Genomic DNA, 25,923 nt, shown 5'->3' with positions numbered 1-25,923 from the left:
AAATCCAGACTAGTGGCAACCATGCTACTCGCTTAGTGGAAATGTGAAGTTTCTATCATCACTTTTGATATAATTTGGTCAATGGCTCCAGGTTTTTCCTTGCCACTTGAGGAGATGTGCTAAGCAGTTGTTTATGTCTAGCCTCACAGTATACATGGTATAGTCCACTTGCGGTAACTAGGCTGGCATTACTGTGCAGGTGTATCTAGTCCATCTCAGATAATAGGTGAGGTGATGATGGCTCTGAGGGAAGACATGTGAAAACAGCAGCCTGGAAAATGTATATGGAATTTCCATCTTAGTAGGCTAAAGTTTATTTCTGCTTATGTGCCTGCTGGTTGCATTCCTTTTGATGGGCAGCATTCTATGTTTGGACTTGCCTGAGCCAAAATGAGTGACTGCAATACCTTACACGTGTCCCTCAAAATTTTCATCTCTCCAGCTGTTACGTCACCTATGACATCAAGACTTATCACAAATGGATTGTATTGTGCACTATGGTGTTGACTGTATTTCCACCCCAAGTTTTTACATTGTTTCCAGAAGCGGCAAGACTCTACCGTAGTTGCCGGTCCCGGCAAGGTATACGAGATCAAGACACCCTATATGAAGAGGAACTGGTTCAGTTGGGGCTTGATGATGATGATCAAATCTACACATCCAGGTCCCGTCGAACTCATAGATCGGTGAGGCATGTTTCAAGTCCCCGCAGGAGCTCACGCCCGCATTCAATGATGGGATCACTTCGGCCACAGAGGAGAACCACCCAGATGCTTGAGGTTAGTGACCACGTGAGGCGGTCTCTCAGGTCAACAAGGCTAGACCTTACATCCTCCAATGGGCTCTCAGCGCAGAGGAGCTCCATGGCCAATGGCCACGTTGAAGAGCGTGAAAGGCGCTCGAGCAGGAGGCCTGTTGTGGAAGAGGAAGAAGAGGCTGACTGTGAGGGAGCAGGGGATGAGGGAGACGATGATGGGGAAGAGGAGGTGGATGAGGAAGAGGAAGAAGTGGAGGAGGGTGCTGATGAGGAGGATAGCCATGAGGCAGAGGGTAAGTTCATGCAGAAATAATCAAAAGTTAAGCTTAACTTTTTTATGTTGCACTTTATATAAGGTCTCATAAGGAAATTTGCTCTTAATTTATGAAAAAAGTCTGCGGGTACTGGTCATTGTTAGATCAAAAAGGATTCAATGACAGCAGATGGGTTAAACGCTAAAAATAAACACTAACACAAATAGATGTGTACTGTTTTTAGCCTTGTTAACTCTCAATTTCTACTGTTGTTGTTCTAATCAAAATAAGTTGTCATTTAAAGCAGAAGAGCATTGAATGCATCACTATTGAGTGGTTTTATAAATACCGTATATTACCATCGATAATGCGTCCGTTTTTTGTACAAAAATGTTCATATGATTGAAAAAAATGATGATGCGCGTTATGTAATGAATTTTGAAAAAACCAAAACATTTACATACCTAGGTCCACGATAATTTAAAGAAAATTCTCGCAAAAATAAATTAGTCTGGAAGCATGCCTTTCTAATCGCATACTATTTTATACAGATCTTTTAATACGTAGTACTTCTTTATTCTAATACATAGCACTTCACATATAAGTAGGGTATGTCACATTTTATCCATGTACGTATAAATATATGATAGGATAGGTAGATCACTCGAATCCAAGAAATTGGTCGCCTGAATCACGATTAAATGAGGTAAGTGCATTTATTATTGCTTCAGGCACATCACCGAGTTCACTCTCCAAAGTTAACTCTTCCTCATCTTTTAGCACTGGCGTTGCAATATTGCCTAAAGCTTTTTCAAATACATTTTTTACCCGAGTCACTCTGACACTCTGCCAAATTTCCAGGATCCACTGGCTTATTTCTTCATAAGACACTTTTAATCCTTCCCATTGGTGTGTAGTCTTTCTTACCAGACATCATCCACTTTTCCCAACTAGAATGTAACTTTAATATAAAAGATTTATTATGGGATAAATCCTGGCAGCCTATGGATTTCTTTTTTCTTTCGCGAAATTGATTAACTCTAGCTTTAACATCGCTGTATACAATTTTCTTCTCCATGGGTAATTTTCTTGAGAAAATTCTAAATTACAAAAGCTTAGCTCAATTCAGGTTTGAAACAATTACCAAGTAGGCGACACTTTCATAGAACTTGGAGTGTGTCTACAACAGCTGATTGCCGGTACTAACAAAGTGAAGTAAAGCTAACAAAGCAACAAAATTCTATTTCATTCATTATATTATTTTTGTATATTTGATTTGATGAAATTTAATTTATATAGCAAATGAAAGGGCACACAAACCTATGTCTGGTTTCGACTTATGAATCATAGCGAAAAGCAATAAGGCGACATATTGTGTTGGCCTGTAAATATTGTTTATTTTTTGATCCTTCTGTTGTTTGGAATTGATTTCAATCACGTGGGTCTCATCTTCTGTTTACTTACGGTAGATATAACCCCAGGCAATTATGATTTCATGTATTAATTGGTTGTTACCATCTCAGCATCTCTACACGTTCAAGATAACTATGAAACCTTGGGCGTACAGTATCTATACAAATTCATGATAACTACAAAGTTCTGGGTGCGTGCTATACATAATCGATGGGAAAATGCGATAGCAGCGTGTCCTTCTTACCTTACCGATGTTCTTTCATAATATGTAAAATGCTCCCAAATGCTTGGCAGACATACACTCATCATCCAAGTCATGTTAAGAGCAAGTTAAGTATACCATCTTTGTCTTGAAATTCCACTTTATCGCAGTTTCATGTAATGCACTTTGGTATTTAATGTTTCATATACTTCAATGATGGTTATTTGAATCACATTTGCCTAAATATAATGGTTATATGGATTTTTGTGTTCATAGGAGTGAGGAGGAGTACTCGTCGAAGGAAATTGCTATATGATAATTTCAATACAAGTTGGATTCTTGGTACTCAGAAACTTCGTGGTTACCCTATGTTTGAAGATCGCCAAGTAACAAGGGAGGAAAGAAAAGTTGATAGGGAGGAGTGTGCAAGTGATGGTGCCAAGGATGGCCAGGAAAAACAGAAGAAAGCATCAATCATGGAACCAAACTCAGATGATGTGAGAATGTTAACTCCTTTCACTTCATTAGTTGCCATTAGCGTAGCTGTTAGAATGTCTGAAATTATTGCAGCAGGGTTTAAATTCCTGTTGGTATATATATTCCAAGTAGTATGTAGTTAATTCTTGATTATTTGATTGGGTAGTATACCTCAACATAACATACATGTACTGGTTAGAGTATTGGTAGGACTTGGCTCTAGTTGATTCACATATAGCTGTAAAGAATTCATATGTAGTTACTAGAAAGTAATTGAATGGTAAAATAATATATGCCTTTAGTAGATGATTCATTCAGTTGCTTAATTACCATTATAACTAATATGCAAATACCTTAAGGCATGTGCAAGCCATACTTAATGTCATGTCTAATCATACTTCCACAATATCCCAAAATACCCGATACCGCAAAATCCCATTTTAATTGTCACGCAATGCCATCTGTTTTTTGGTGTTTCAGGTATAGTATCAAACAAGTCATTTTTAATTATCAAAAGAGGTTTAAATTACTTATATTGAGCATTAAAATTTAAAAATGAATGTTCATTTGTTTGCAAATCTGCCAGTGTGCTTATTAATTAATATATTAGGATTTAGAATGACCAAAAAAGGGTTAATTTAGAAATGAAGGTTGCATCCAGACATATAAAAAGATAGTTGAAAGGCAAGTGAAAAGGAGGAGAAGACAATACGTTTGAGTTGGATCATTCATTGGAAAATTTTTACAAATGAAATAAATATTATAGTTGTGATTATCTCCCTTGTATAGATGCCTGTGCAATTGAACATACGTTAATTTGTCACTATTCTCTAACTCTGATCAATAAAAGTATTTTAAAGTTGTCAGTTGATAGATAACAGTGGTTCACTGTGCCTTGAGACAAACTTCATTTTGGTGGAGAATTAAGATAAGATGTCCATATTTTATTATTCTGGTGTGTGTCTGTCTAGTGGCGATAATTTTAGCTGGAATGTGTAAGCATTTGTGAAAAGCGTGCCAATTAAAAAATTACACTTTTCATTGATTGCACTTAACTTATATCTTTCAAAACCACAACTAGGCATCTTTTGGTAGCCATTAATTAATCGAGAGAAGATAATTCATGGTTTGATAATTTTCCTAATTGTTTAAATATATTTATGTTGTGGTTGATTAAATATTTCATTCATTTGACTCATTGAATTAGCAGATACTTAATCTGTTATTTTCATTCATCTAAAGACCTATAGTTTTTGACTGTATTCAAATTTATATTTAGTTCATGTAAGTCGAAGACTAAAAGTAAATGAATGAGGAAACCTAAATGTCAGTGGCAATTCTTGTGATAAGGGATGGTCAAGCTGTTGCCAATATGGATGTTATCAGCACTGCTATATATAATATAGCAGTGCTATATTTTTTATTATGCTATTGCTATATTTTCTTAATTGCTTTGATTTTACATGACATAGAAGTTGAAACTTGAAATGGGTCAGAATTGAAAAAAATATTTAACTGGTCAGTGGAGCATAACTTTATGAAAATTGATTTATGAGGCTCTGTAATGTAATGTCCTTTGATTGATTTTTTGAAAATTAATATTAAACAAGGAGAGGACATAGTTTACTCTTGATTAAAGCAGTAATAATATGGTGTGATGCCCTAGATGGTATATTTGTATTAAGGGATTAGTGCAGTTTTACTTTAGAATATTAGTCCTGAAATCTTGAATCACAAATATTTATGCTTGTATATTATGGTATTTGCTTTCAAATTGCATATTTATTTCCATAACAAATTGCATTTATGTGATCATTGTAATGTTTTTCATGCCCAGGAAGTCGTCAGTTTTAAAAATGAGATTCCGATCATTATTATACAAGAAAGGTTGTAAATGCCCTCCCTTCTGGACACATTCTCAGCATTAGCTTAGATATATCTTGGCATTATTTACCAGAAAAGTCATATTTGTTCTAATGACTGCAGTAGCCTGATTTTGAGGTACACTATCATAATTTCCCAATTCCTTGTACTTTCATTTAATAAAGTAATGAGTAACTATTATTTAGTTTCATTTCTAAAAGTACATGCAAATTAATGTGCAATGAGAGCAATTTGAAGTGACTACACAATGTAAATAATATGGCTAAGAATTTGTATTGGGCAGATGGAATTAGGTAATTTGTATATTTAGTATGTATATTGTCATGTCTTTATCATATATAAGTGAGTATGATGTATCAAATGATACATATTACTGACACATATTTAGTGCATCCCATTTGTATGAATAATATTTTTTCTTTTTAAGAGACACGAAAAAATACCCGGCTTGCATTCGAAGTCGGCATCCAATCGAGCAAGCACGGTATGTGGAAAACAGCAGAATTTTAATCGAATCTATTTTTTTTAATCAAAAAAAGTTTCTGTTTGCATTATCCTATATAAATGAATTAATTTTTATAAAAATTTAACCAAACAATAGACCCATGACTGGCTTTTAGTGTGCAGTCTTAGATTTTCATTTTATCCCCATTTTACCTGTTGATTAGTGAGCATTCTTTTAGATAAGTGTTTTTGCCCCTTAAGGATTATTGATTATATCTTGTTTTTTATTCATAATCTGCTACCATTTTCATGTAATGTTTCATCTTTCCACAGTTTTATGAGGACATGTATACCAGAGTTAAGAGACACAGACGTCCACCTAAGCAAATGACATTTCAATCCAAGCAAAGGAAATCTCATGGAAAAATTGGTAAATATACGTATACAATTTCAATAATAATTTAGCTATAATTTCAGCATTGGATTTTGTTAGCTCCCACCCACCCTGCAGCTTTGGCTATTTGTATATTATGTGCAGTGTATTCATATATTATATTTATATTCTTGTTATATGTTTATTTGACCCACTCAATTGATATAAAGTATTTGCCTTCTAAACCATGAAAGTTAAATTTGGTTGGAACTAAATACAATTTGGTCCCCCGTGTGGGAGTATTAATTTGTTTTTTACTTGGGATAAGTAGCTGTGGAATCATAGAAATGGCTGCATGAGTGTAGTGTTTATTAATAAATCTTGAAAATATCCATATACTTTAGATGGCAGTGGACCAGACTCCCAAGGAGAGGATTCCACGAGTGATGATGATGAAGCCTTTGAGAACACGTCAGATGAGCAAGAAGGGCAGCAAGATGGTGAAGGTGTTGAGGATGAGCTCGGAAGAGGCTGCCGGGGAAGGGGTCGGACTCGCTCTATCAAGTATCGTCTGCGCCAGAACAAACCTAGAGTGGAGAGATTCCAAGTCAGCGTTGGTTAGTTATCTCGCTTCATTTCCCAGTTCCTCGCTCGAGTTTTTTATTCCATTGCAATCCAGCATCCTTAGAACTTGTTCTTGGTTTTATGTTACACAGTTGAAAATTTGGTTTGAAATGGTTATTTCAGTAATCCTGCATTCTTTTTGCAAGTTTTCCAACTATTTGTAGAGAAAGAGAGAAACAATTCCCAAAAATCATATCCATTTTCATGTAACAATGCTAATGTAAGTGACCAATAGTATTCAACAGTTTTTGAGATTTTTTAAATGAATATGGAAGCTGATCGCCATATTCTCAATTTCAGTTATCAGATCTTTTATGAATCAAAGTCTCTTGTCAGATTACTTCAGAGAAGTACATAACTGGTTTATTTTGCTATATGAGGTATCTTATTTTTGTAAAATGCCCTTTTCAAAATATTTTCTATGAGGGTGAAATGGCACCAATCATTATCCTAATTGCCTCTCCTATCTTTTCATAGAAATGGAAAGCACAAGTAGTCGGCTGGAATACCAGGAATAATGCATTATTCAAAATGCTCACTATTCACATAAGAATTTTAGACCTTTTACCTCAATGCACAACAAATATGGCAAATATTTATGAAATTTTGGTGGTTGCTTACAGCATTCATGCTAAAGTACTAATAGCTTAAGATGTTTATCAATACTTTTTGTTTGAATTATTTTAGCTAGCACCTGACAAATAGAGTCATCTTTTGGGCTGTAGCCTTCAAGAAGTTTATTCAATTCTGACACTTTCCAACAAGGTGCAGTCTTCATGTCAACATTTCTGCTTCCACCATACACAGCCTTGTGTACAATATGTTGCATATTTTTAAACCTATCCAACCAACAATGGGACGCAGTAAAATATTCAATTCCCAATCATTGTGAGAATGTGCAACACTTTTTCCTCGTATGATGATAACATTCACAGGGATATTTGACGATCTATAACTTTAAAACCACTCTTTCAGTAATTCAAACTTGGAATTCTTGATATATTTTCTCTTTTTAGACAAAGGTCTGCACTGGTGTACTTGTTTCTGAATCAAATCACAATTTTTCACTTAAGTATTCAATGTAGAAGCCATAAGTATTTCACCAGATCAACACAAATTCCAGCATAAGAATAAACTTGTTTCAAAATTTTTATTTTGCCCTTAATTAAGAATGTTCTTTGTTCGCCTTGCCTTTCCAATGTCAATCGGGATAACATTTGATAAGGCAAAGCAAGTTGCAATGCTTTTTATTATCCAGGAGCCTATCGCTGTTATAACTGTTGCATCAAGGTGATACTAATTATTCCAGTTGTCAGCCCCACCCATTCTTTCTTTATTCATGATCCATCATATTTGGGTCGAGGTTATTTTCATTCCTCATATTTTCAATTTATGTGCGATATGAATCATCTCCCTCAATGTTCTAACAATGTATAAATTATGTAGCTAACTCCTAGTCAGACAAGGTATTCACCTCATAGCATGAATCCTGGCAGACTGATATTATGAGTTTATGTAGTTCCAATTTCCATCACTAATGGCACTCTGCACTGGTTTGCTCTATTAAAATCAAGCAGATTAAAAAATAACCATTTGGAGGCATGGCACATTTAAAACGTTCGGGTACTTTTTGAACTGACTTCGTACTGGATACCTTACACTACATATCATGGGCTTGGAAGCAGGTTAAGGGTTTTTCAATGCATAACTGCTTTAGCAAGGCCAGATTTTATATTGATTGTGATGAATAAATTCCAATTGAAAATATTTGTGATGATAATGATACTATAGCCAATGACTTCAGTAATTAAATATGTAAAATTGAAAATTCTCTTTTTCCTGTAATTTGTATTTTTCCATATTTTATTCTATTTTGGGGCCCCTAGGAGAGAGCAAGTAAGGGGTTTTGCTGTATTTCAATTGTTTTCATGTGGCATGAAAAATATGAATCCTAGAGACCTGAGCCATATTCTATGATTGATCTGATAAATATTTTGTGCTTCAACTCCTTTGTGTCCCTTGAGCATCTCATAAAACAATGGAATGCCTTGGTCATAACATTGTCTATCTGCAGCCCAGTGCATTTTTTTATTCCAAATTATCCCCAAGTACTAACAGTTGTTTTGAAAGTATATTTCCTTAAACGAAAAATTAGGTTTATGTAATATTTTGAACCTTTTAAAATCTAATAAAAATCATTCTCTAGAGAAATGGTCATTATAATTGTTCTCAATCGTCTTTTAAAGAATGCAATTATTTGCACACAGTCTGATGCGACTATTTATGTTTATTTTGTATATCATTGTTTTATTCAGAACAATGGTGTTTCCAGGACACATCCTTGTATTAAACTAGCTGTGATACAAGGCCTACTTTTCTTCATTGAGTTCTTTAATAAAAAGTATTTAATCTAGCACACAATTCTTTTCTCAATAATTATCTTTTCCAATTTTTTAGATGTTGATCGTCAATTTTCTGATTATTTCTGATCTGAGGGGTTTTGAAAAATCAATTGAAATTGTATCAGCTTTTTTGCCATTGATTGTTTGCAATCTGATAGGTCTTGACACACCGTGTTGACATACTTTGGTAAATTCGCTTTTATCAGTAAGATTTTTACTAAAACTTTGCTGTTCACTCCCTAACCAATTTTTCTCTTTCTGGAAGTCTCTTATGTAATCTCCTGTTAGGTGTAGCATTATTTTACTCATGAGTCATGTCAAGCATACTGGTCCTTGGAAATCAATAAACAAGACTATGATGAAATAAACCAATCCCTTACCTAAATGCCTTATTAGTTCCCCATCTATGTCATATGGTTCCTCACTTTGAAAACTATTAATACTGCTTCGCAGTCCTGGGATGTCCTGGGAAACAACTGAATTTCTGCATTTTAGAAAAGCAATTCTATTGCATGCCCATAACACTGACTGACTTATATCCCATGACTTACTACCTTGATCAAAAAGTTCCCGGAATAACCACCGTGTGCCGCTCCCATCGTTCCGATTTGAGTTCTGTTTTTTTTTGTTAAATTGGTACATCTGTTGTTGATATTCCCTTTAAATCTTAGTGTCATAACTTGACATTTGCAAAAGTTACGTAGCCAAGAGTACATCTATCTCTGTGTGTGTTGGCGATTTTTTACAATTGCAGAAATGGATTTAAATTTGCAACAACGAACTTGTATTAAATTTTGCGTAAAAAACGGATTTAGTGGCGCACGGACGTTGGAAATGTTGGAAAAGTGTTTCGGCAACGATCCTCTAAAAAAAACGGTCGTTTACCAGTGGCACGAGCGGTTCAGAAGTGGTCGTGAGTCAATCGAAGATGATGAACGCAGTGGCAGACCATCGACATCGAAAGTCGGTGAAAAAATTGATAAAGTAAAAGAAATGTTGGTCAATAACCGCAAATTAACCATCAGAGAAATAGCGGAGGACTTGAAAATTGCCTATGGATCCGCCCAAGACATTGTGGTTAATGATTTGGGTTTCCGTCGAGAAGCAGCAAAGTTGGTGCCAAAAGACCTCAATTTCATGCAAAAAAGAGACCGTGTTGACGTCGCAAAAGACATGATTTGCGAGGCTGAATCCGATCCCACATTCATCAAAAGGATCATTACTGGAGACGAGACGTGGGTTTATGAGTACGACACGCAATCCAGACATCAGGCAAGTGAATGGCGTTCACCAAATGAGCCGAGACCAAAAAAACCACGTCGTTTTCAGTCAAAAAAGAAGGCAATGCTGACGGTTTTCATGGATTACAACGGTGTAGTGCATCATGAATTTTTGCCAGAAGGCCAGACAGTAAACAAAGAGTATTATTTGGGCGTTATGAGACGTTTGCGTGAAGCAATTCGCCGAAAGAGACCAGAAATGTGGGCAGAAAACTCGTGGATTTTGCACCATGATAACGCACCGTCGCACAGTGCTATCATTATTCGTAATTTTTTGACGAAAAATGCAACAAATACCATCCAACAGCCACCGAATTCACCTGATTTGGCTCCCTGTGACTTCTTTCTGTTCAATCGAGTTAAAAAACCATTACGGGGAACGCGTTTTAGCAGCCGAGAGGAAGTAATGGAAAAATCGCAGGAAGCACTGATGGACATACCGAAAACCGAATATAAAAAATGTTTCGAGGATTGGATCAAGCGCTGGCATAAGTGTGTTGCAGTCGATGGGGATTACTTTGAAGGGGACAATATAGATTTAGATGAATAAACTTGTATTTTTAATTTTCTGAATAAATTCCGGGAAATTTTTGATCAAGGTAGTATACTGAATAAATAAATAAATAAAGTTACGCCTGAGACGACAAATGCTTTTTAAAGGGTCCAAATTATTCTTCTTAAGTTAAAGGGGAACAAAACAGTTCAACCTTTGGGAATTTAAAGAATTTCCCACATCATTGACACTACTACCTATTCCAGCCAATCAGAGAAAGGCATCACTCAAATGAATTTTAAACCCTCTTCATCCATTTTACTGTAATGTTTGATTATCTTTTTCCGATTTTTACCAGTCCAAAAGTGTTCCTGAAATTTGATTTTTGATGTTCCGCTCTGTCTTTAGTACATAACATGTTGTTCTCTACTTTCTCAGAACCACCTCGCACGCGCAGTATGTATAGAGAAGCTGCTAACCTCATCCGAACTGCTGCAAGTACACCTAGTGGTCGTATTCGTCGCAAACGTCACTCCAGGAGACATTACCGCCATCATCGTTGGCGTAAGGGTCCAGAGGAAGACTCGGACTCATCGTCCTCATCTTCATCAAGTGCAACAGATCGAGGGGACAGGGGTCGTGGTGGTACACACCCTCGCAATCGGTATGATTTTCAATCAGTAGTGGCCTTTTAGTTCAGAAAATAAAAGGATTGTGTAATCAGAGTCTTCACTCCGAATTAATTTCTTTGTGAAGAATGTCTCCTAAATACATGTTGTCTTTCATAAATACTTGAAACAGTTGATATTCATTTTGTTATTATTAAATAATAATTACAATTGCCGAAAAGGAATTCAGTGAATATGTTAACAAAGTAATATTTAGAGAAAAAAGTGTAATGCACTCGTATATTAATAGGAAGGTAAAGATATCTGTTTATTTTCATTTAAGCAAAGAGATAATTATCAATTAAATATCATAGTTGCCAAATTGAAATGAAGTTTTTGTCATTCAAAATGGAAAACTCGGTCACTAGCTCATGTTCAAGCCTTAGTAAAATGTTTCCATTTTGTTGGATCAGTATCATAAAAAATGAAGATTAGCATTATTTTTAATTAACTTAAAAATAATTTTCTATAAAGTTTATTTTGGCAACTTGATATTTTTATCCAGTTTCCAGGTTCTGTTTAAATATTGTTTGTTAATTAAACAAATGGGAATGTATCAAGAAAGGGATATCGAAAGCCACAAAATTCTCTATAGGAACCGTTAACGGAGAAAGGACCAGGAAACCGTGGATTACAGATGAGATGATGGCAAAGATGGATGAGAGAAGAACATGGAAGAATGTAAACACATAGTTAGGCAAAATGAAGTACAAAGAGTTAAATAGTAAATTGAGGGGGGCAACAAATAAAGCAAAAGAAGCATGGTGGAAGACGCAATGTGAGGATATTGAAAGTTTGCAGAGGAAGGGTGAAATGAGTGCGCTGTACAGCAAAGTGAAATCCTTATCGGGAAGTAAGAAAGGAAGATCTATGATAACAGTTAGAGATAAGGTGGATAAGATAATAGTTGACACAGGAAAGATCCAAGAGAGATGGAAGGAATATACAGAAGAACTGTATAGTAAAGAACTTCGACCAACAAAGTTAGACATAGAAAAGGAACATGACGTAGAGGAAGATAGCTTAGGTCCAGGCATACTCAACGATGAGATAGAAAGGGCATTAAGGGAGATGAAACTAAATAAGGCCGTGGGGTTGGATAACATTGCAGCGGAACTACTAAAAGGTTTAGGAAAATGTGGGAGGAAGAGGCTACATGGGCTGATTCGTAGTATCTATGAGGAAGGAAGGTTATTATATGGTAGGTGATTGAAAAATGGCAACAATACTTCAACACAAACTCTTCAGAATTTACTTTTTTCCCAAATATGATGGAACTTTGTCAGGGGAGTGCTTAAATCTGTTGTTGGCTTTTATCATGGCAGATTTGGTATTACCTGTAATGATTAGATTTAAAGGGTGTCAGTTAAGTGTTAATATTGTATTGGATCCATAATGCATGATTTCTTGGTTTCCTCTCACATTTAGAATTTCATTTATGTCTTTTAGAAATTAAGATTCTATAATTACTTCAGCCAATTAAACTCAAAGAACTGCAGGATTTGCTGCGACAGTACTTTTTAATGGAGTCATTTGCTACTGCGCAGTAAAATGCAGAAATTTCGAAGTGACAAGCAGTAGCTAAACTGGTTAAAGCACTCTTGTTGTACCTTGAGGGATCCAAGTTTGAATCCCGGTCAAGCTGAATAAATTTTACGCTTTGACATTTCTACATTTTAAGTCAAATAAGATTCAATTCAATAGCATTTTGATTATTTTTTTAAATCAATATTTTCTTCTACGAATATGGTTTTTGGCTATTCGTAGTTTTGGTATTAGTCTTAATTCCGTTAGAATAAAAGTGCTATCCTTAAAAAATAAAGTTTTTAGATCTCATACTGTCAGACTCGCATGCAACTCAAGTAGTTTGAAATCGGCTTGACATTTCATTTTGAACATATTTTAGGTGTATGCCTCTAAATTATGCCTCACTTGGAAGAAGTCAAGGGGTTGGAGTTGGTGGCGTAGGTTCAAAGAAGGCACCTGCAGATGTGGATCCCATGATACTTGACACCAGTGTACGTTTTGAGCATGTTGGTGGCCTTGAAACTCACATACGCTGCCTCAAGGAAATTGTTGTTTTTCCAATGCTTTACAAGGAGATATTTGAGAAGTTTAACATCCAACCTCCAAAGGGTGTATTATTTCATGGTCCTCCAGGTAATATGTTCTCTCTGTTAAACTAGTGCAGTTTCTTTCAGTCATGAATATGGCTAAGTTACCGTGTTTGTGCTCTAGCTTTACCAGCCACCTTCTCTACTTTTAAGGTACTGGAAAAACTTTAATAGCACGTGCCCTTGCGAATGAATGTAGTCAAGGTGATCGCAGGGTGGCATTCTTCATGCGGAAGGGTGCAGATTGCCTTTCCAAGTGGGTGGGTGAATCAGAGCGTCAACTAAGGCTACTGTTTGAGCAGGTAATTATTATATTTGACGATGTTTCTACTTTTGTGAAGTCATAGTGTGGCTCTTCCATTTGAGATAAAATGTATTTGAAGGGCTCCCTTATGAGATATCCAATACATAAATATTTGTGTTCTTGTTGAATCTGCTACTCCCAGCTGATTCAATGAATCCCATCATTTCTATTATCATTGTCACATTTATTCTCACAAATTAATGCTGAATTTTCTTGTCATCATAAGTTGTTTTGAATTTTTATTTAGCATTTAATATGTTATGCATCATATGTTTCAATTAATTTTAATTGCTTTGGTTATTATTGTTATTCATTGAAAGGTAACCATGGAATAAGAAATGCTAATGTTATTAAGAAACAAATTAATCCCATAATTCCCTTAGAATGAATATAGACATAATGAATATTTCCCATATTGTCAGTTTTCACTTGAGAAATTAATATTATCAACCAAAGGGAGACAGTATTTTAAAGCCAAAATATAGTAAAACTTTGTCTTTTGAGTCTTCATAATTTGAAATCATGTAATATAAAGTTGGGAGTACTGACAACCTAAATTATGAGGTCTTGCATGCTTTTTGATACTGGTAATTAGAAATATAGCCACATTGCCATTCAAAGCCAGTACTTTAACCTTTCAAGTGACAAAAAAGTGTAAATTGCAGGAAAAAGTGTTTTAATTTTTCTTTAAAACTCACCCACTTGCATGGTTAGGGTAAAAATAAGAGAGAGACTAATGGCTTGAATCTAAATAGAGCATACTGTTGTTTTCTTATCCAGCGATTCTATAGAAAATTCTTTGTTGTTCATGTCTTTTTTCCATTGCAAAGAGGTATATAGTTCATAGAGAATAATAGATGAGCTAGGCTAAGTTTACTGGACATAAGAAACTGGACCATAGTCATAATTACAACTAGCACAGGCCCAGTCCAAATCTAAATTTCCTTTGAGTAAATTATTAATTTTCAAGACATCAATTTGAGGAGATAAATGAAGAGTATTGACTGGTAGAAAGACCATTCATGCTTTTTTTTTAAGTTTCATGTTTATCTATCATTTTAATTCTTGTTATTATTATCTACCATGTTAATATAATGTATGTGATATATTAAATATCTTGTTCAAACCGTTTAGACTGTGTAATCAAAAGGTGAAGCAATAACTAAAATTCGAACATATAATAATATACCAATATTATTGTAGAGAATGCTCATAGGAAATATTGAAGTGCTGGTGAGGTGCGGACTAAACAAATTGTACCTTCTCTGCATGCTGATGACCCAGAATCTCAGCTCAATAAGCTAAAGAAAATAATTGGAAAAAATACTTAAAAAATGCTCTGAAAAAGTATTTGCTCCGATTTGCAGGTTTTGGCAAGTGAATGAAAAACCACAGTTAACTAATTCACACCAATCAATAGGCATTCATTGTTTTATTGTTTTCCTGAAAGCTCGCAGTGGCAAATGCACAGAGAAAATGTGCAGGAAAAATTAAAATTTTTAGGTTTCTTAGTATTTTATGAATAGAAAATAAGGAAGTTTTAATTTTTAAATGTTCTTCTTGAACTTGGATATTGAAGTGATGAAATAATGAGGTTTTTACTGTCCATTTAATCACATTTGTAAATTTCTCATATTCAGAGCCCAGTGTCATTTTGTTACCAAATTACGGCAGTGAACTCATCGGGGAGTACTATATTATGACTGTGTGAAATATACGCATTTGTATTTGAAATTTAAATATTTACTGTGCTCAGACTTTGAAGGTGTAAATATGTTTATCACAATATTGCTTGGTCTTGTTTGAATTACATTTGTCTAATTATATTTTCTGGCATTATGAATAGTTTCACAAATCATGTCATTTGTTTATTATGAGGCTGTTTTCAAATTCTAGATATAGTTGTCCTTGCATAAAACTTAGTTACGACTTGTGATTTATTTAAACTTGGCATGAATGCACCTATTTTTGACTTTTCAGGCATACCAAATGCGCCCTTCCATCATATTCTTTGATGAGTTAGATGGCCTTGCCCCAGTGCGATCGTCACGTCAGGATCAGATCCACGCTAGCATTGTTAGCACTTTGCTTGCATTAATGGATGGTCTTGACAACCGTGGTGAGGTTGTGGTCATTGGGGCAACAAACAGGATTGATGCTATAGATCCTGCTTTACGTCGTCCAGGTCGTTTTGACCGTGAACTTTATTTCCCTCTTCCAGCTCGTAAGGTGGGTTAATCATCTTCTCAAGTTTATTGTTTTAGGCTTTATTTCTTTTGGCTCTTCTTTGACATCAACTGTTAATTATTTGGTTCATGTATTCACAACTCACAAAGTGTTCAAATGTTATTTTCTTTTTAAACTTGTATCAGTTATCCCTCAACCTTATGTTAACCCAATCAAATGGATTCTTTAGGTGTTAAAGCTTGACTTAGATTCATTGATACCAGTTTAGATTCCTAGCATGGTTCATTCAAATGCCTAGAATGTTAATGCCTGTGATTGAATATAAATCTCTATTTGCTAATAGAGAAGGGACAATTTGATCTACTTTTGAAACACTTTTCTTTTCAGGAACGGCAAGAGATCTTGAAGATCCATGTTAGTAAATGGACACAGCCTCCTGCTCACAATCTTATGTCATACTTGGCTGAAGGTTCTACAGGGTATTGTGGCTCTGACTTAAGGGCCTTATGTTCTGAAGCTGTAATTCAAGCACTACAAAGGAAATATCCCCAGATTTACAGATCCAGTCAGAAGTTGTTACTTGATTCTAGTGCTGTGCAGGTAAACAAAAATCTATTCATCTGTAAGATGGAATCCTCTCAACTCGGCTCCAATATTTTTTTCTTGTTAATTGGGAATACTGGTTACTCACTCAAGCTTCTAATATGTAAGTGCTTTCAGAGATTGGTGCTCCATTTTTATATCCTATTTACAGTAGTGCTAATTATAAATTGTAATTGTGGAGAAGGTTTAAAAAAAGAAACAAATTGAGGTATTCTCGATATATTGAACTTAAATGTCATGTTGATCAAATTTTCTTTTGTATACTTTTCAGAAGTATTCCTTGTATCTTGTCTGAATTTCCTAGTTTTTACTCTTCATTAATTTAATTCGCTCTGATGAAACATTTCACATGATTAATAATTGTTAATTACCTGTAGTTTCTGCACTAAATTTTTATGCTGAATATTCACTGTGAACAGGTGAAATCATAATATTTTCAGCAACAAACGTCATTCCAGTTCCATTTAAATAAGTCTGGCATTAAGTGTTGTAAATTATTGGTTATAAAGTTTGATGCTCTTGGCATATTGTTTATGAAGATATTGTTCAGAAAAATTCATTGAATTGTACTTGTTTTTCAGACAAAGGTTATATATATAGCATATATATACACATATACATACACACACGCACGCAAGTCATCTATAATATCATCATCATAAATAACTTCAACTGGAATTACTTCATTGCTGTCAACCTAAAATCCTGCTTTCCTTCAGCAATTATGTATTGTAATTCCTTAATTTTCTTCTAAGCTCATGATGTAATAGCTTATCCTAAAGTATTTCGGTGAGCCATGCTTTGAAATTTTCCATGTATCTAGCGGGCAACATTTTTGCATATTTGAAGCACTCAGGACTCTTTGATATACCAGATTGTTGGTATAGTGGTTGAAGATTCTCACTTCATCGGCATTTGTGATTATTAAAAAAGTAAATCTTTGTTATGTAGGACTTCAATTTCTCCCGGCGGATGATGGCAGTGAATTCTTCTCGGGATTTCATCCGGGTAATCTCCTCCATCTCCATCGCTGCCGACGTTTCGATGAAATCCTTTTCCATCGTCATCAGGGCCGATGATGTCAGTCTGAAGGTGCCGGTTTATATATCCTCGGTGGTCATGTTGGGTCCCTTCTGATTGGCGGAGGCCGAGCACGTTTTCCCAATTTTTTTTTGTTTTCTAAATCTTTGTTAGCTCCACAATCCTGTATGACATTGTTCTCTATGGGATATGCTGTAGAATTATATCCTATATTATATCCTAATAGAAGTTTGTTCAACTCTGATACTTTCTGCTGAGTTGCAGTCTCGAAGTCGATGCTTCTACTTTCACCAATTGTTAACTCAATCCTCAGCTCAATGAACATATTTCAAAGATCTTTTTTATTTAAATCAAGTATTAAATCTTATTTAGATGCTCCGTTGGTAATACGAGGGTCATCCGGAAAGTAGTACCCGTTCGTGCCGCATGAAGTGCTGACGACGCGAGTAGCCGCTGGACGAGGTCAGATAGCTTCAGTGGCTTGTCTGCCTTCTCTGAGCCAAGTTGCGTGACGCTAGCATTGCCTGTGTTGTTTCTGTGATTGTTTACAATGTTTAAAAAAATTGAGAACGCCGCCAGTTGTGAAGTGAGGGCAGTGATTAAATTCCTCAATGCAAGAAACGTTCGCCCATGTGATATTCATCGCCAATTAAAGGAGGTGTATGGAGACAATGTAATGGACGAGTCGTCTGTTCGGCGGTGGTGTCGTAACTTCAACATGGGGAGGGGGAACACACACGACGATGAGCGTTCGGGGAGACCGTCTGTCATTACAGACCAACTGGTGAGCTCAGTTGACGAATTCGTGAGGAACGATCGGCGCGTCACAATTGATGACATCTGTGAGCATTTTCCCAATGTTTCTCGAACAATTGTTCATGAAATTGTTAAACACCATCTGCATTATGCAAAAATTTGTGCAAGATGGGTCCCTCGCGTATCTCAATGAGCTGGCGGCGAAGGACTATGCAGCAGGAATACAGAAACTTGTCACACGTTATGACAAATGCCTTAATTTGCTTGGAGATTATGTTGAGAAGTAGTTTAAAGTATCCTCTTTCAAATAAAATTTTTTATGTTTGTTAATATTTACTTTTGTGTCTTTATTTCACGAACGGGTACTACTTTCCGGATGACCCTCTTATTTAATTTATTACTAGCTGAATACCCGGCTTTGCACGTGTTAGGGAGAAACAATAATATAAATATACTACATAAATAAAAACAACAAATTATTAAGTACAATAATACACTACTTCATACAAATTTAAGAATCTTTTAATTTAACACCTGTTTATATACTACATTTTTTGTTTCATATCCAGGAGAAAGAATATATAAAATTTTAGGCGAACCTACTCTGGAGCAAGCAACATAAAGTTGCCCGTGGCTAAAACATGGCGATCTTAGATCAACACCACAAAACTTTAAAGACTGTCCCTGTGATTTATTAATGGTAATTGAAAAAGCTACCCGGACTGGAAACTGTAATCTTTTAAAGTTGAAGGGAAGATCAGTTGGGATTAGAGGTATCCGTGGAATAAAAGTTATTTCACCTTTTCCTTTTCCAGTTAAAATGACTGCCTGGATTATATTTTTCATTAATTTTGTCACACACAATCGTGTCCCATTGCAGAGTTTTGGTGGATCTAAATTTCGCAATAAAATGATTGGAGATCCTACTTTAAGTATAAGGCGTGTGTGGCAATCCAGCTGGATCAAGTGAATTTAGGAATTCCGTTGGATAATTGACGGCTTCGTCAGCATCCACTACGGTATCAACCGATTTATATTCTCAACGTCTCCTGGCAGCATGGCTGGTATCTCCTTGTTAATTTCATTAACATCATCGTTCTTAGGAGCAAGAATGGCTCTTTCTCGCAACCATTCTAAATTTTTATAATTTTGATTAACGTTAGGATAGACTGCTTGTATCATATCGCGGACAGTTTTCACCGATACACATAAATCTGATGACAATTTTATCATACCAGATGCTTCAATAACTAATCTATCTTCTCCAATCTCCAAAAGTTTATTTGCAAAATTTTGAGCATTCCCATCTCTTAAGAGGATTCGCATGTTTTGTTTAAGGCTAATTTCTTGGATATGATTCCATAGAACAGAATGTTTTAAACAGGCATAAATTTCATCGGCTGGAGTCGATTTTGGAATGACAGGCAGAGTTTGACGGAGGTCTCCACACAGGAGCTCCTCCCATTAAACTGCAGTTTCCTCTAAGATCTTGAAGTGCTGCGTTGAGGGCCTCAAGAGATTTTTTAATAGCCATCGTACACTCATCCCATACTATCAATTTACATTCTATAAGAACTTGTGCCTGGCCGCTTGTTTTATTTATATGACATGTGGGATTTTCTTGTCGGGAAATATTAAGTGGCAACTTAAGGGCAGAGTGGGCTGTTCTTCCTCCTTCCATTAATGTCGCTGACCTGAAGATGCAACGGCTAGAGCGATTTCTCCATGAACCCTGATTTCAGCGAGAACTAAATTAATTAAAAATGTTTTTCCCGTGCCACCAGCAGCATCAAGAAAAATGATACCTCCTTCTTGTTTATCTACTTGATCCATTATTGTTTCGTACGCGAATTTCTGATCTTCATTAAGAAGTGGCTTTTTATCCGCGATGTATGCTTCTAAGTCTAAGACATTGTAGCTAGTTTCACGTATATAATCTGGATAAAATACACCCTGTTGATCTTGTACAGGTGCAAAAAGACCGAGTTCCACTTAAGTCTTGTTAACCATGGTGATACACTTTTCCTCCAAAGTAATCAAAGTTTTATTAAAAATGTCGGAGTTAAACGTAATATCCAAAGTAGGATTTTCCCTTCAAACTTTAGCCAGTATATCCTCACTCATTGATTCATTATATTTTTCCCACATTTTTTTTTGGGTTAGATGGATTATAGGAGGTTATTATGATGGCAAACAAAATTCGGATTTGTCCTGGAAGAGAAATCAAACTGGCCTCTCGCAATGAGTCATCCCAGTGTTGATCTCCTTCTAGCAACCCTAAATTCTGGCAAGCTTCTCTGAATGTCTCACACATTTCTCCGTTTACCGTTCTTAATTCTGCAAATGAGCGAGGTCCTCTAATGGTATGTAGAAGCATTCTTAAAAAATAACATTCGGCGTTGTTAGGATGGACTGTGTGGACTCGGCCCAATGCGTCACATGAATAAATATTATTCTCAGGATCAAAGTTGCCCATTTTTCTTATACAAAAGACTTTCCTTGATGTATTCCACGTATAATATCTCGGCAATTCTGAATACAATAGTGTTCTTGCAAAAGTATCCTGCTGGCATAGTTGGAAAAATGCTGTTTCTATGACAGCAAAAAAGTAAACAAATTACATACATACAAACAAACATCTCCTTTATATATATAGATGAAATATATTATTATAACTTTATAAATTTTTCATCATTCCGAAGGGTATGTTAGTAATTGTACTATGTTCCGCAAGGATTGGTTAATGTATGCATTCCTTTGCGCAGGAGTTAATACACAGCAGTGCTGAAGAAAATTTATGAGTGCAGTTGTAAGTTATATATTCCGTGTGTCAATGAAAGGAGTCCTGCAGGAAAATTTGTTCTAATGGATTAAAATCTATTACTTGTTAACCTTGGCACAAGAGTATTGGTAAGGAATGGAAGGGGAAAAAGTGTCTACGCAAATGGTTGATAAACATTTTTTATGGGAAAAAAGCTTAGTCTATATTTCAACCAGTACTTGGGTACCTACAGATGGACGGATTGAGAAAATTATTTTCTCTTATAATCATTATTATTCTTTTTTACTTAAAGAAAGTACTTAATTACAGGTTCAAAAGTGTGACTTTATGGAAGCCAAATCTGTGATTGTGCCTGCCTCACACAGGGCTGTCAGAAGCCCTGCTCACAGTCTCTCTGCAGTGATCCTGCCTCTCTTGGAGAGCTCTTTGATGTCTCTTAGGAAGGCCCTCTTTGATGTTTTCCCTTGGGCCATAACAATGTAAGTTATTTAATTCCCTTTTTTTCATTTGGAGGAGGTCATAGAAGTTAATTATATATGGTATATCACTCTAGCCCTCGCCATGAACTACAACATTGCTGTGGTGGCAGGTTTGTTTTTTCTTTTTGACTTCCTAGTTGTGCAGGTTGGAGCAATTATAATTGCTCATAGTAGGGTCTCCAGTGCCTGTTGGGTGGAAGGGTAGGAGCCAGCCATGGAACAGGTATTCCATGCAGCATCTGCTCTTCAGTGAGATGTCTGCCAAGATATCTGACCCCAGTGGGGAATCCATTTAAGTGGTGGTGCCACATAAAGAAATCTATTGAGGAAACAACCTCAATTATGAAAATATGAGAGTGGCAAACAATTTTCTTAAAGAAAGAGAATGTGACATAGATAGGGATAGCTTAATCCCAGGCATCCTTAATCGTGAAATAGAATGGGCATTGGGGGAATGGACATAAAAAAATGCATTGTGCGAATAGTTAACATCCCCACAGAACTACTTAACAATCTAGAAAGATATGGAAGGAAAGATTTTTGTGGGCTAATTCTTAGCATCATATATCATGAAGGAATTAGGTTAAAAGATTTCCTGAGATTATTGCTAGTTCCTATTTAAAAAAAAGGAAAGGCAACCATTCCATTTGTGGGGCCTATAGAACAATAGGTTTAACTTTGCAAGAAAATGAAGTGATTGCCAGAATCATTAACAAGGTGATGTAGTGGAGGGCAATTGATTACTTAGGGGATGACCAGTATGGGCTCAGGAAAAGTAGATACATCCATGATGCCATAGCAGTTATGAGTATGCTAATAGAGAGGACCTTAGGATACAATTAGGAGGCACACGATCATGGTTGGAAGATGATAAGCATGGATTAGGGGCTTTTGAGAGTTGGTGTGGGGAAGGATGAAAAAATTTTATGGATGGAAAGGAAAAGCATCAAAGAAGTTGTAGGAATGGTTAGGCAGAAAAGAGGGTTGTTGAAAGAAATCCAAAGAGACAGGAAAGGTAGATGCAAATCATTTTGTTTGCAGAAGGAAAATTGAAGTATGTGATAGAAGAGAGAATGTTAAAAAGATGAGGTTGGGGTGAGGAAGGGGAAATGATTGAAGGTAGAAATGATGTAAAATTGAAAAACAGTTTAATGTGGCTTGGGGTGTCAGTTTTTCTTAGACAAAGCTAAGAAATGTTTAAATGTTTGGTTTATGTCACCCAAAACCTACATTAAATGGTTGAATCCCAATTACTAATTGACATTAATTGACTCTTCATTATATTAATGAAGTAATTTGGTAATTGTAAGAATATATTTTTGAGTGTTGAACTCTGCTCAAACAAATTCTTTATCATCATTTGGTAAATCAAAGTCTGTCCATCCCACATCATTCCCCTCCCTTTTCTCCAAGTATTAACCCCATTCTCCACCAGAAAGGCAGAGCTTCAAAGTTGAGGAATAAGATTTAATGAAGACTGAATTTAGTCAATCATTTTCTCCAGACCCAAGAGACTTTTTATATCATGGCTTTACATTGTTTCACCATGCTACTTATTTTATCCTTTGTAGGAAGCTGAATAAAATATATTAATAATGTTGAAGTTTCATTCTTTAATTTATGCATGTGTGTATAACACTTTTTTACCATAAAATTTATTGCTGAGATTATGGCTAATTTATGATTATTATGTGCACATAATACTATTTTCTCTTAGCATACCATAAAGAACAAATTAATTTTAATTTAGTTTGAAAGATCACAGTGTATGATTCAGATGTATTCAAATGGGTGTATGATTCATGCTGGTATTAACTGTGATTACAAGCTAAAAATATGTAGTTTATTTGTCAGATCACTTGTTTTTATAATCACTTTACACTAGTAATTCATATTTCAGCAATAAGAATCATTTTGTATTTGATGAGTGCACAAGTTTCATTAGTTGCCATAAAATATGGGTCATAGCATTGTTTTTCAAGTCAACCCATCAGGTTGTCATTTTCACTTTGCTCAAGAATGTATCGTTTGTTACATGCTACTTAGTTTTTTTGTACATCTAAATTCACACCTTAATTTCAATTTCTAGGGAAAATGGTTTTACTGATCAAGAGAATGAGCGGAAGTTGATAGCTGCAAAGCTAGCTAGTCAACACCCATCCCATTTTCTGATTATTGGAGATCCTCTCCAAGGGCAAACAGTTCACCTTGCTCCAGCACTCTTACATTCCATTGATCATATGAGGTTCCATGTGTTAGACATTTGTACCCTCTATGAGGAGTGTGGAAGATCTCCTGAGGAAGCTGTCATTCAGGTTTGTAAAATTTCATCGTATAGTTAAATATTTACCCATGCTGAGGGTATGAAATGCTTTCAACACTTAGTATTTTCTTTTCCATTAGGACTGTAATTACACTGTGACAATTATTTTAAGATACAGGCTGCCAAAAATTCATATTAAAAAGTAATGCATTTACACATGCTTTTTGTGTATATTAAAATCTCTGTACAGTGGAACATTGCACAGTGAGTAGTTTGCATAATGAGCAAAAATGTTGGTCCCATAAACAATTCGCTTAGCGAGCAACTTTCTGCATAAAAAGAGATAAGGAGAGGGGAAATATTGGATTCAGTGAGTGTCTGCTACTGCAGTTTGTTTCTAGCACTCATTCTGCTAGCATCGTAGCGTTGCTAGTGCTCATACATTTTACAAACTCGTGTTCAAATATATTATTAGTGACTTTTTTGCCAAGTTTATTAATATTTTGTGCATAATTTTAGAAATGACCTGAAGAAATATCCATAAGAAGAAAGCCGTACGAGACTAAAAATAGCAGTAGAAATGAAAAGTAAAATCGTTGAAAATCAGTAACAAGGTGTGAGAGTGGCTGATGATGTTCATGTATCAGCAATTGGTCAACATCACTGATTGGCCTTTTCTTCAAGAACATGGACTAGACTAAGGAGATATGCAATGGTTACATATTCTCAATGATGTTGAAAGGTTACTTCTCATATGCATAAATAGAAAGGAATTGCAATGCAACACCATTAAGGAGAATATCATTTGTGAGAAGGGGAAAGTGATTTTCCCCAACTTCATTAATAAGATGTCAGTAGGGGATCAAAATGGGCGGTGGCTATCATACTGGCTTTCAACCAAGAGGGCCCAGGTTCGAATGCTGGTGGTATTGAATATTTTTCAGGGGTATCTTGAACCCTACTTGAGGTGCTTTGTAGAGGGCCCTTTGTGTGAGGACGCTGTCCGTTGGATAGGATGTTAAGCTGCGGACCCCTTGGAGCCTTTTTTAAGAGTAGGCAAATGTCTACGCCGGTTTTCTATCCATCCTTCATCCATTCATGTCCATCCCTAATGGTGCAAATGACCTCAGCTGTCGGTCACCTTCCCCAAATACTACTACTACTAATTGCCAGGATCAGCCGTGGCCAAACAAGTTTTTAGGGGAGCCGTGCATGGCACAAGAAGAACCATTATGCACGGCATTGTGATGCATGGTGAAGGAGCAAGCTCTGAGTCAACGGCAGCCGAGAACTTTATCAGTTACTTCAAAAAGCTCATAGATTCTGAGGGTTACCTGCCACTAATTGTTTTTAATTGTGAAGTGAGTTTAATTGCGATCATTACCATGCAATCAGTATCCTTATGAGTATAAAATATATAAAATGGCATGTGTGTGTAAATGATTTACATGTCTAATAAAATGGTGTTGCTTTAAAGTGGTTCTTTTTTGGATCAAGGCACTTGCACATTACTGAATAAATTATACTTCTTTGTAACTCTTATATTTTATGTATTCTAGGTTTTCAGGGAAGCACAGCGGAATTTACCTGGCATTATATACATGCCAAATATAGAGAGATGGTGGAATTTAGCACAAGATACGGTGCAAGCTGTCTTCACTTCTCGTCTTCTTCATATGGAACCAGGGTCTCGCCTACTTCTTCTTGCCACTGCTGAAACAAAATATGAGCATCTTCCTAATAATGTGAGTGCATAGTTATTTACTTTAAAATTGTAAAAGTTTCTGTTAATATTATATTAGGCTTCAATTTGGATATTGTCTTACCTTAATTTTTTAAACTAATTATTAATATTGTTATAATGCCTGGCAGAAGGCAGCTAGTGATTATGTCATGAATATTTCTCCCATTTGGTTGAAGTTTTTTGAGGTTTTTTTAAATTTCAAGTTGTATAATTACTATATATCTTTGAGTATAATTATAGGAATTTCTTCCCTTTTTAGAATGATAAAAATATAAATCTTCATTGTACTAAAACCTCATGATTTTGATCCTACTGAATTAGATTTTTTTGTAAAGCCAAAGGCAGTTCCTGGCAAAAATCATAAATCATAGCTTGATTT

The 25,923-nt window shown here is 35.6% G+C and overlaps 1 protein-coding gene across 1 annotated transcript in view; it reads left to right on the top strand.

Annotated features, from left to right (window-relative positions):
- LOC139689625 (ATPase family AAA domain-containing protein 2-like) overlaps positions 1-25,923 on the top strand; it is a 56,265-nt gene that overhangs the window by 7,769 nt on the left and 22,573 nt on the right. Inside the window, exons 3-15 of the mRNA XM_071586796.1 lie at positions 544-1,050; positions 2,903-3,123; positions 5,415-5,471; positions 5,765-5,861; positions 6,209-6,421; positions 11,042-11,267; positions 13,178-13,431; positions 13,539-13,687; positions 15,670-15,918; positions 16,264-16,476; positions 21,368-21,537; positions 23,627-23,852; positions 25,360-25,545. Of these exons, the coding sequence (XP_071442897.1) occupies positions 544-1,050; positions 2,903-3,123; positions 5,415-5,471; positions 5,765-5,861; positions 6,209-6,421; positions 11,042-11,267; positions 13,178-13,431; positions 13,539-13,687; positions 15,670-15,918; positions 16,264-16,476; positions 21,368-21,537; positions 23,627-23,852; positions 25,360-25,545 (2,768 nt within the window). The remainder of the gene's footprint in view (positions 1-543; positions 1,051-2,902; positions 3,124-5,414; positions 5,472-5,764; positions 5,862-6,208; positions 6,422-11,041; positions 11,268-13,177; positions 13,432-13,538; positions 13,688-15,669; positions 15,919-16,263; positions 16,477-21,367; positions 21,538-23,626; positions 23,853-25,359; positions 25,546-25,923) is intronic.

This window comes from Hetaerina americana, unplaced genomic scaffold, assembly GCF_022747635.1.
Source record: "Hetaerina americana unplaced genomic scaffold, ioHetAmer1.1.p SCAF_26, whole genome shotgun sequence".
In the NCBI taxonomy this organism is placed as follows: Eukaryota; Metazoa; Arthropoda; class Insecta; order Odonata; family Calopterygidae; genus Hetaerina; species Hetaerina americana.
The sequence above is the reverse complement of the archived record's forward strand: the minus strand, read 5'-3'. Positions and strand labels throughout refer to the sequence as shown.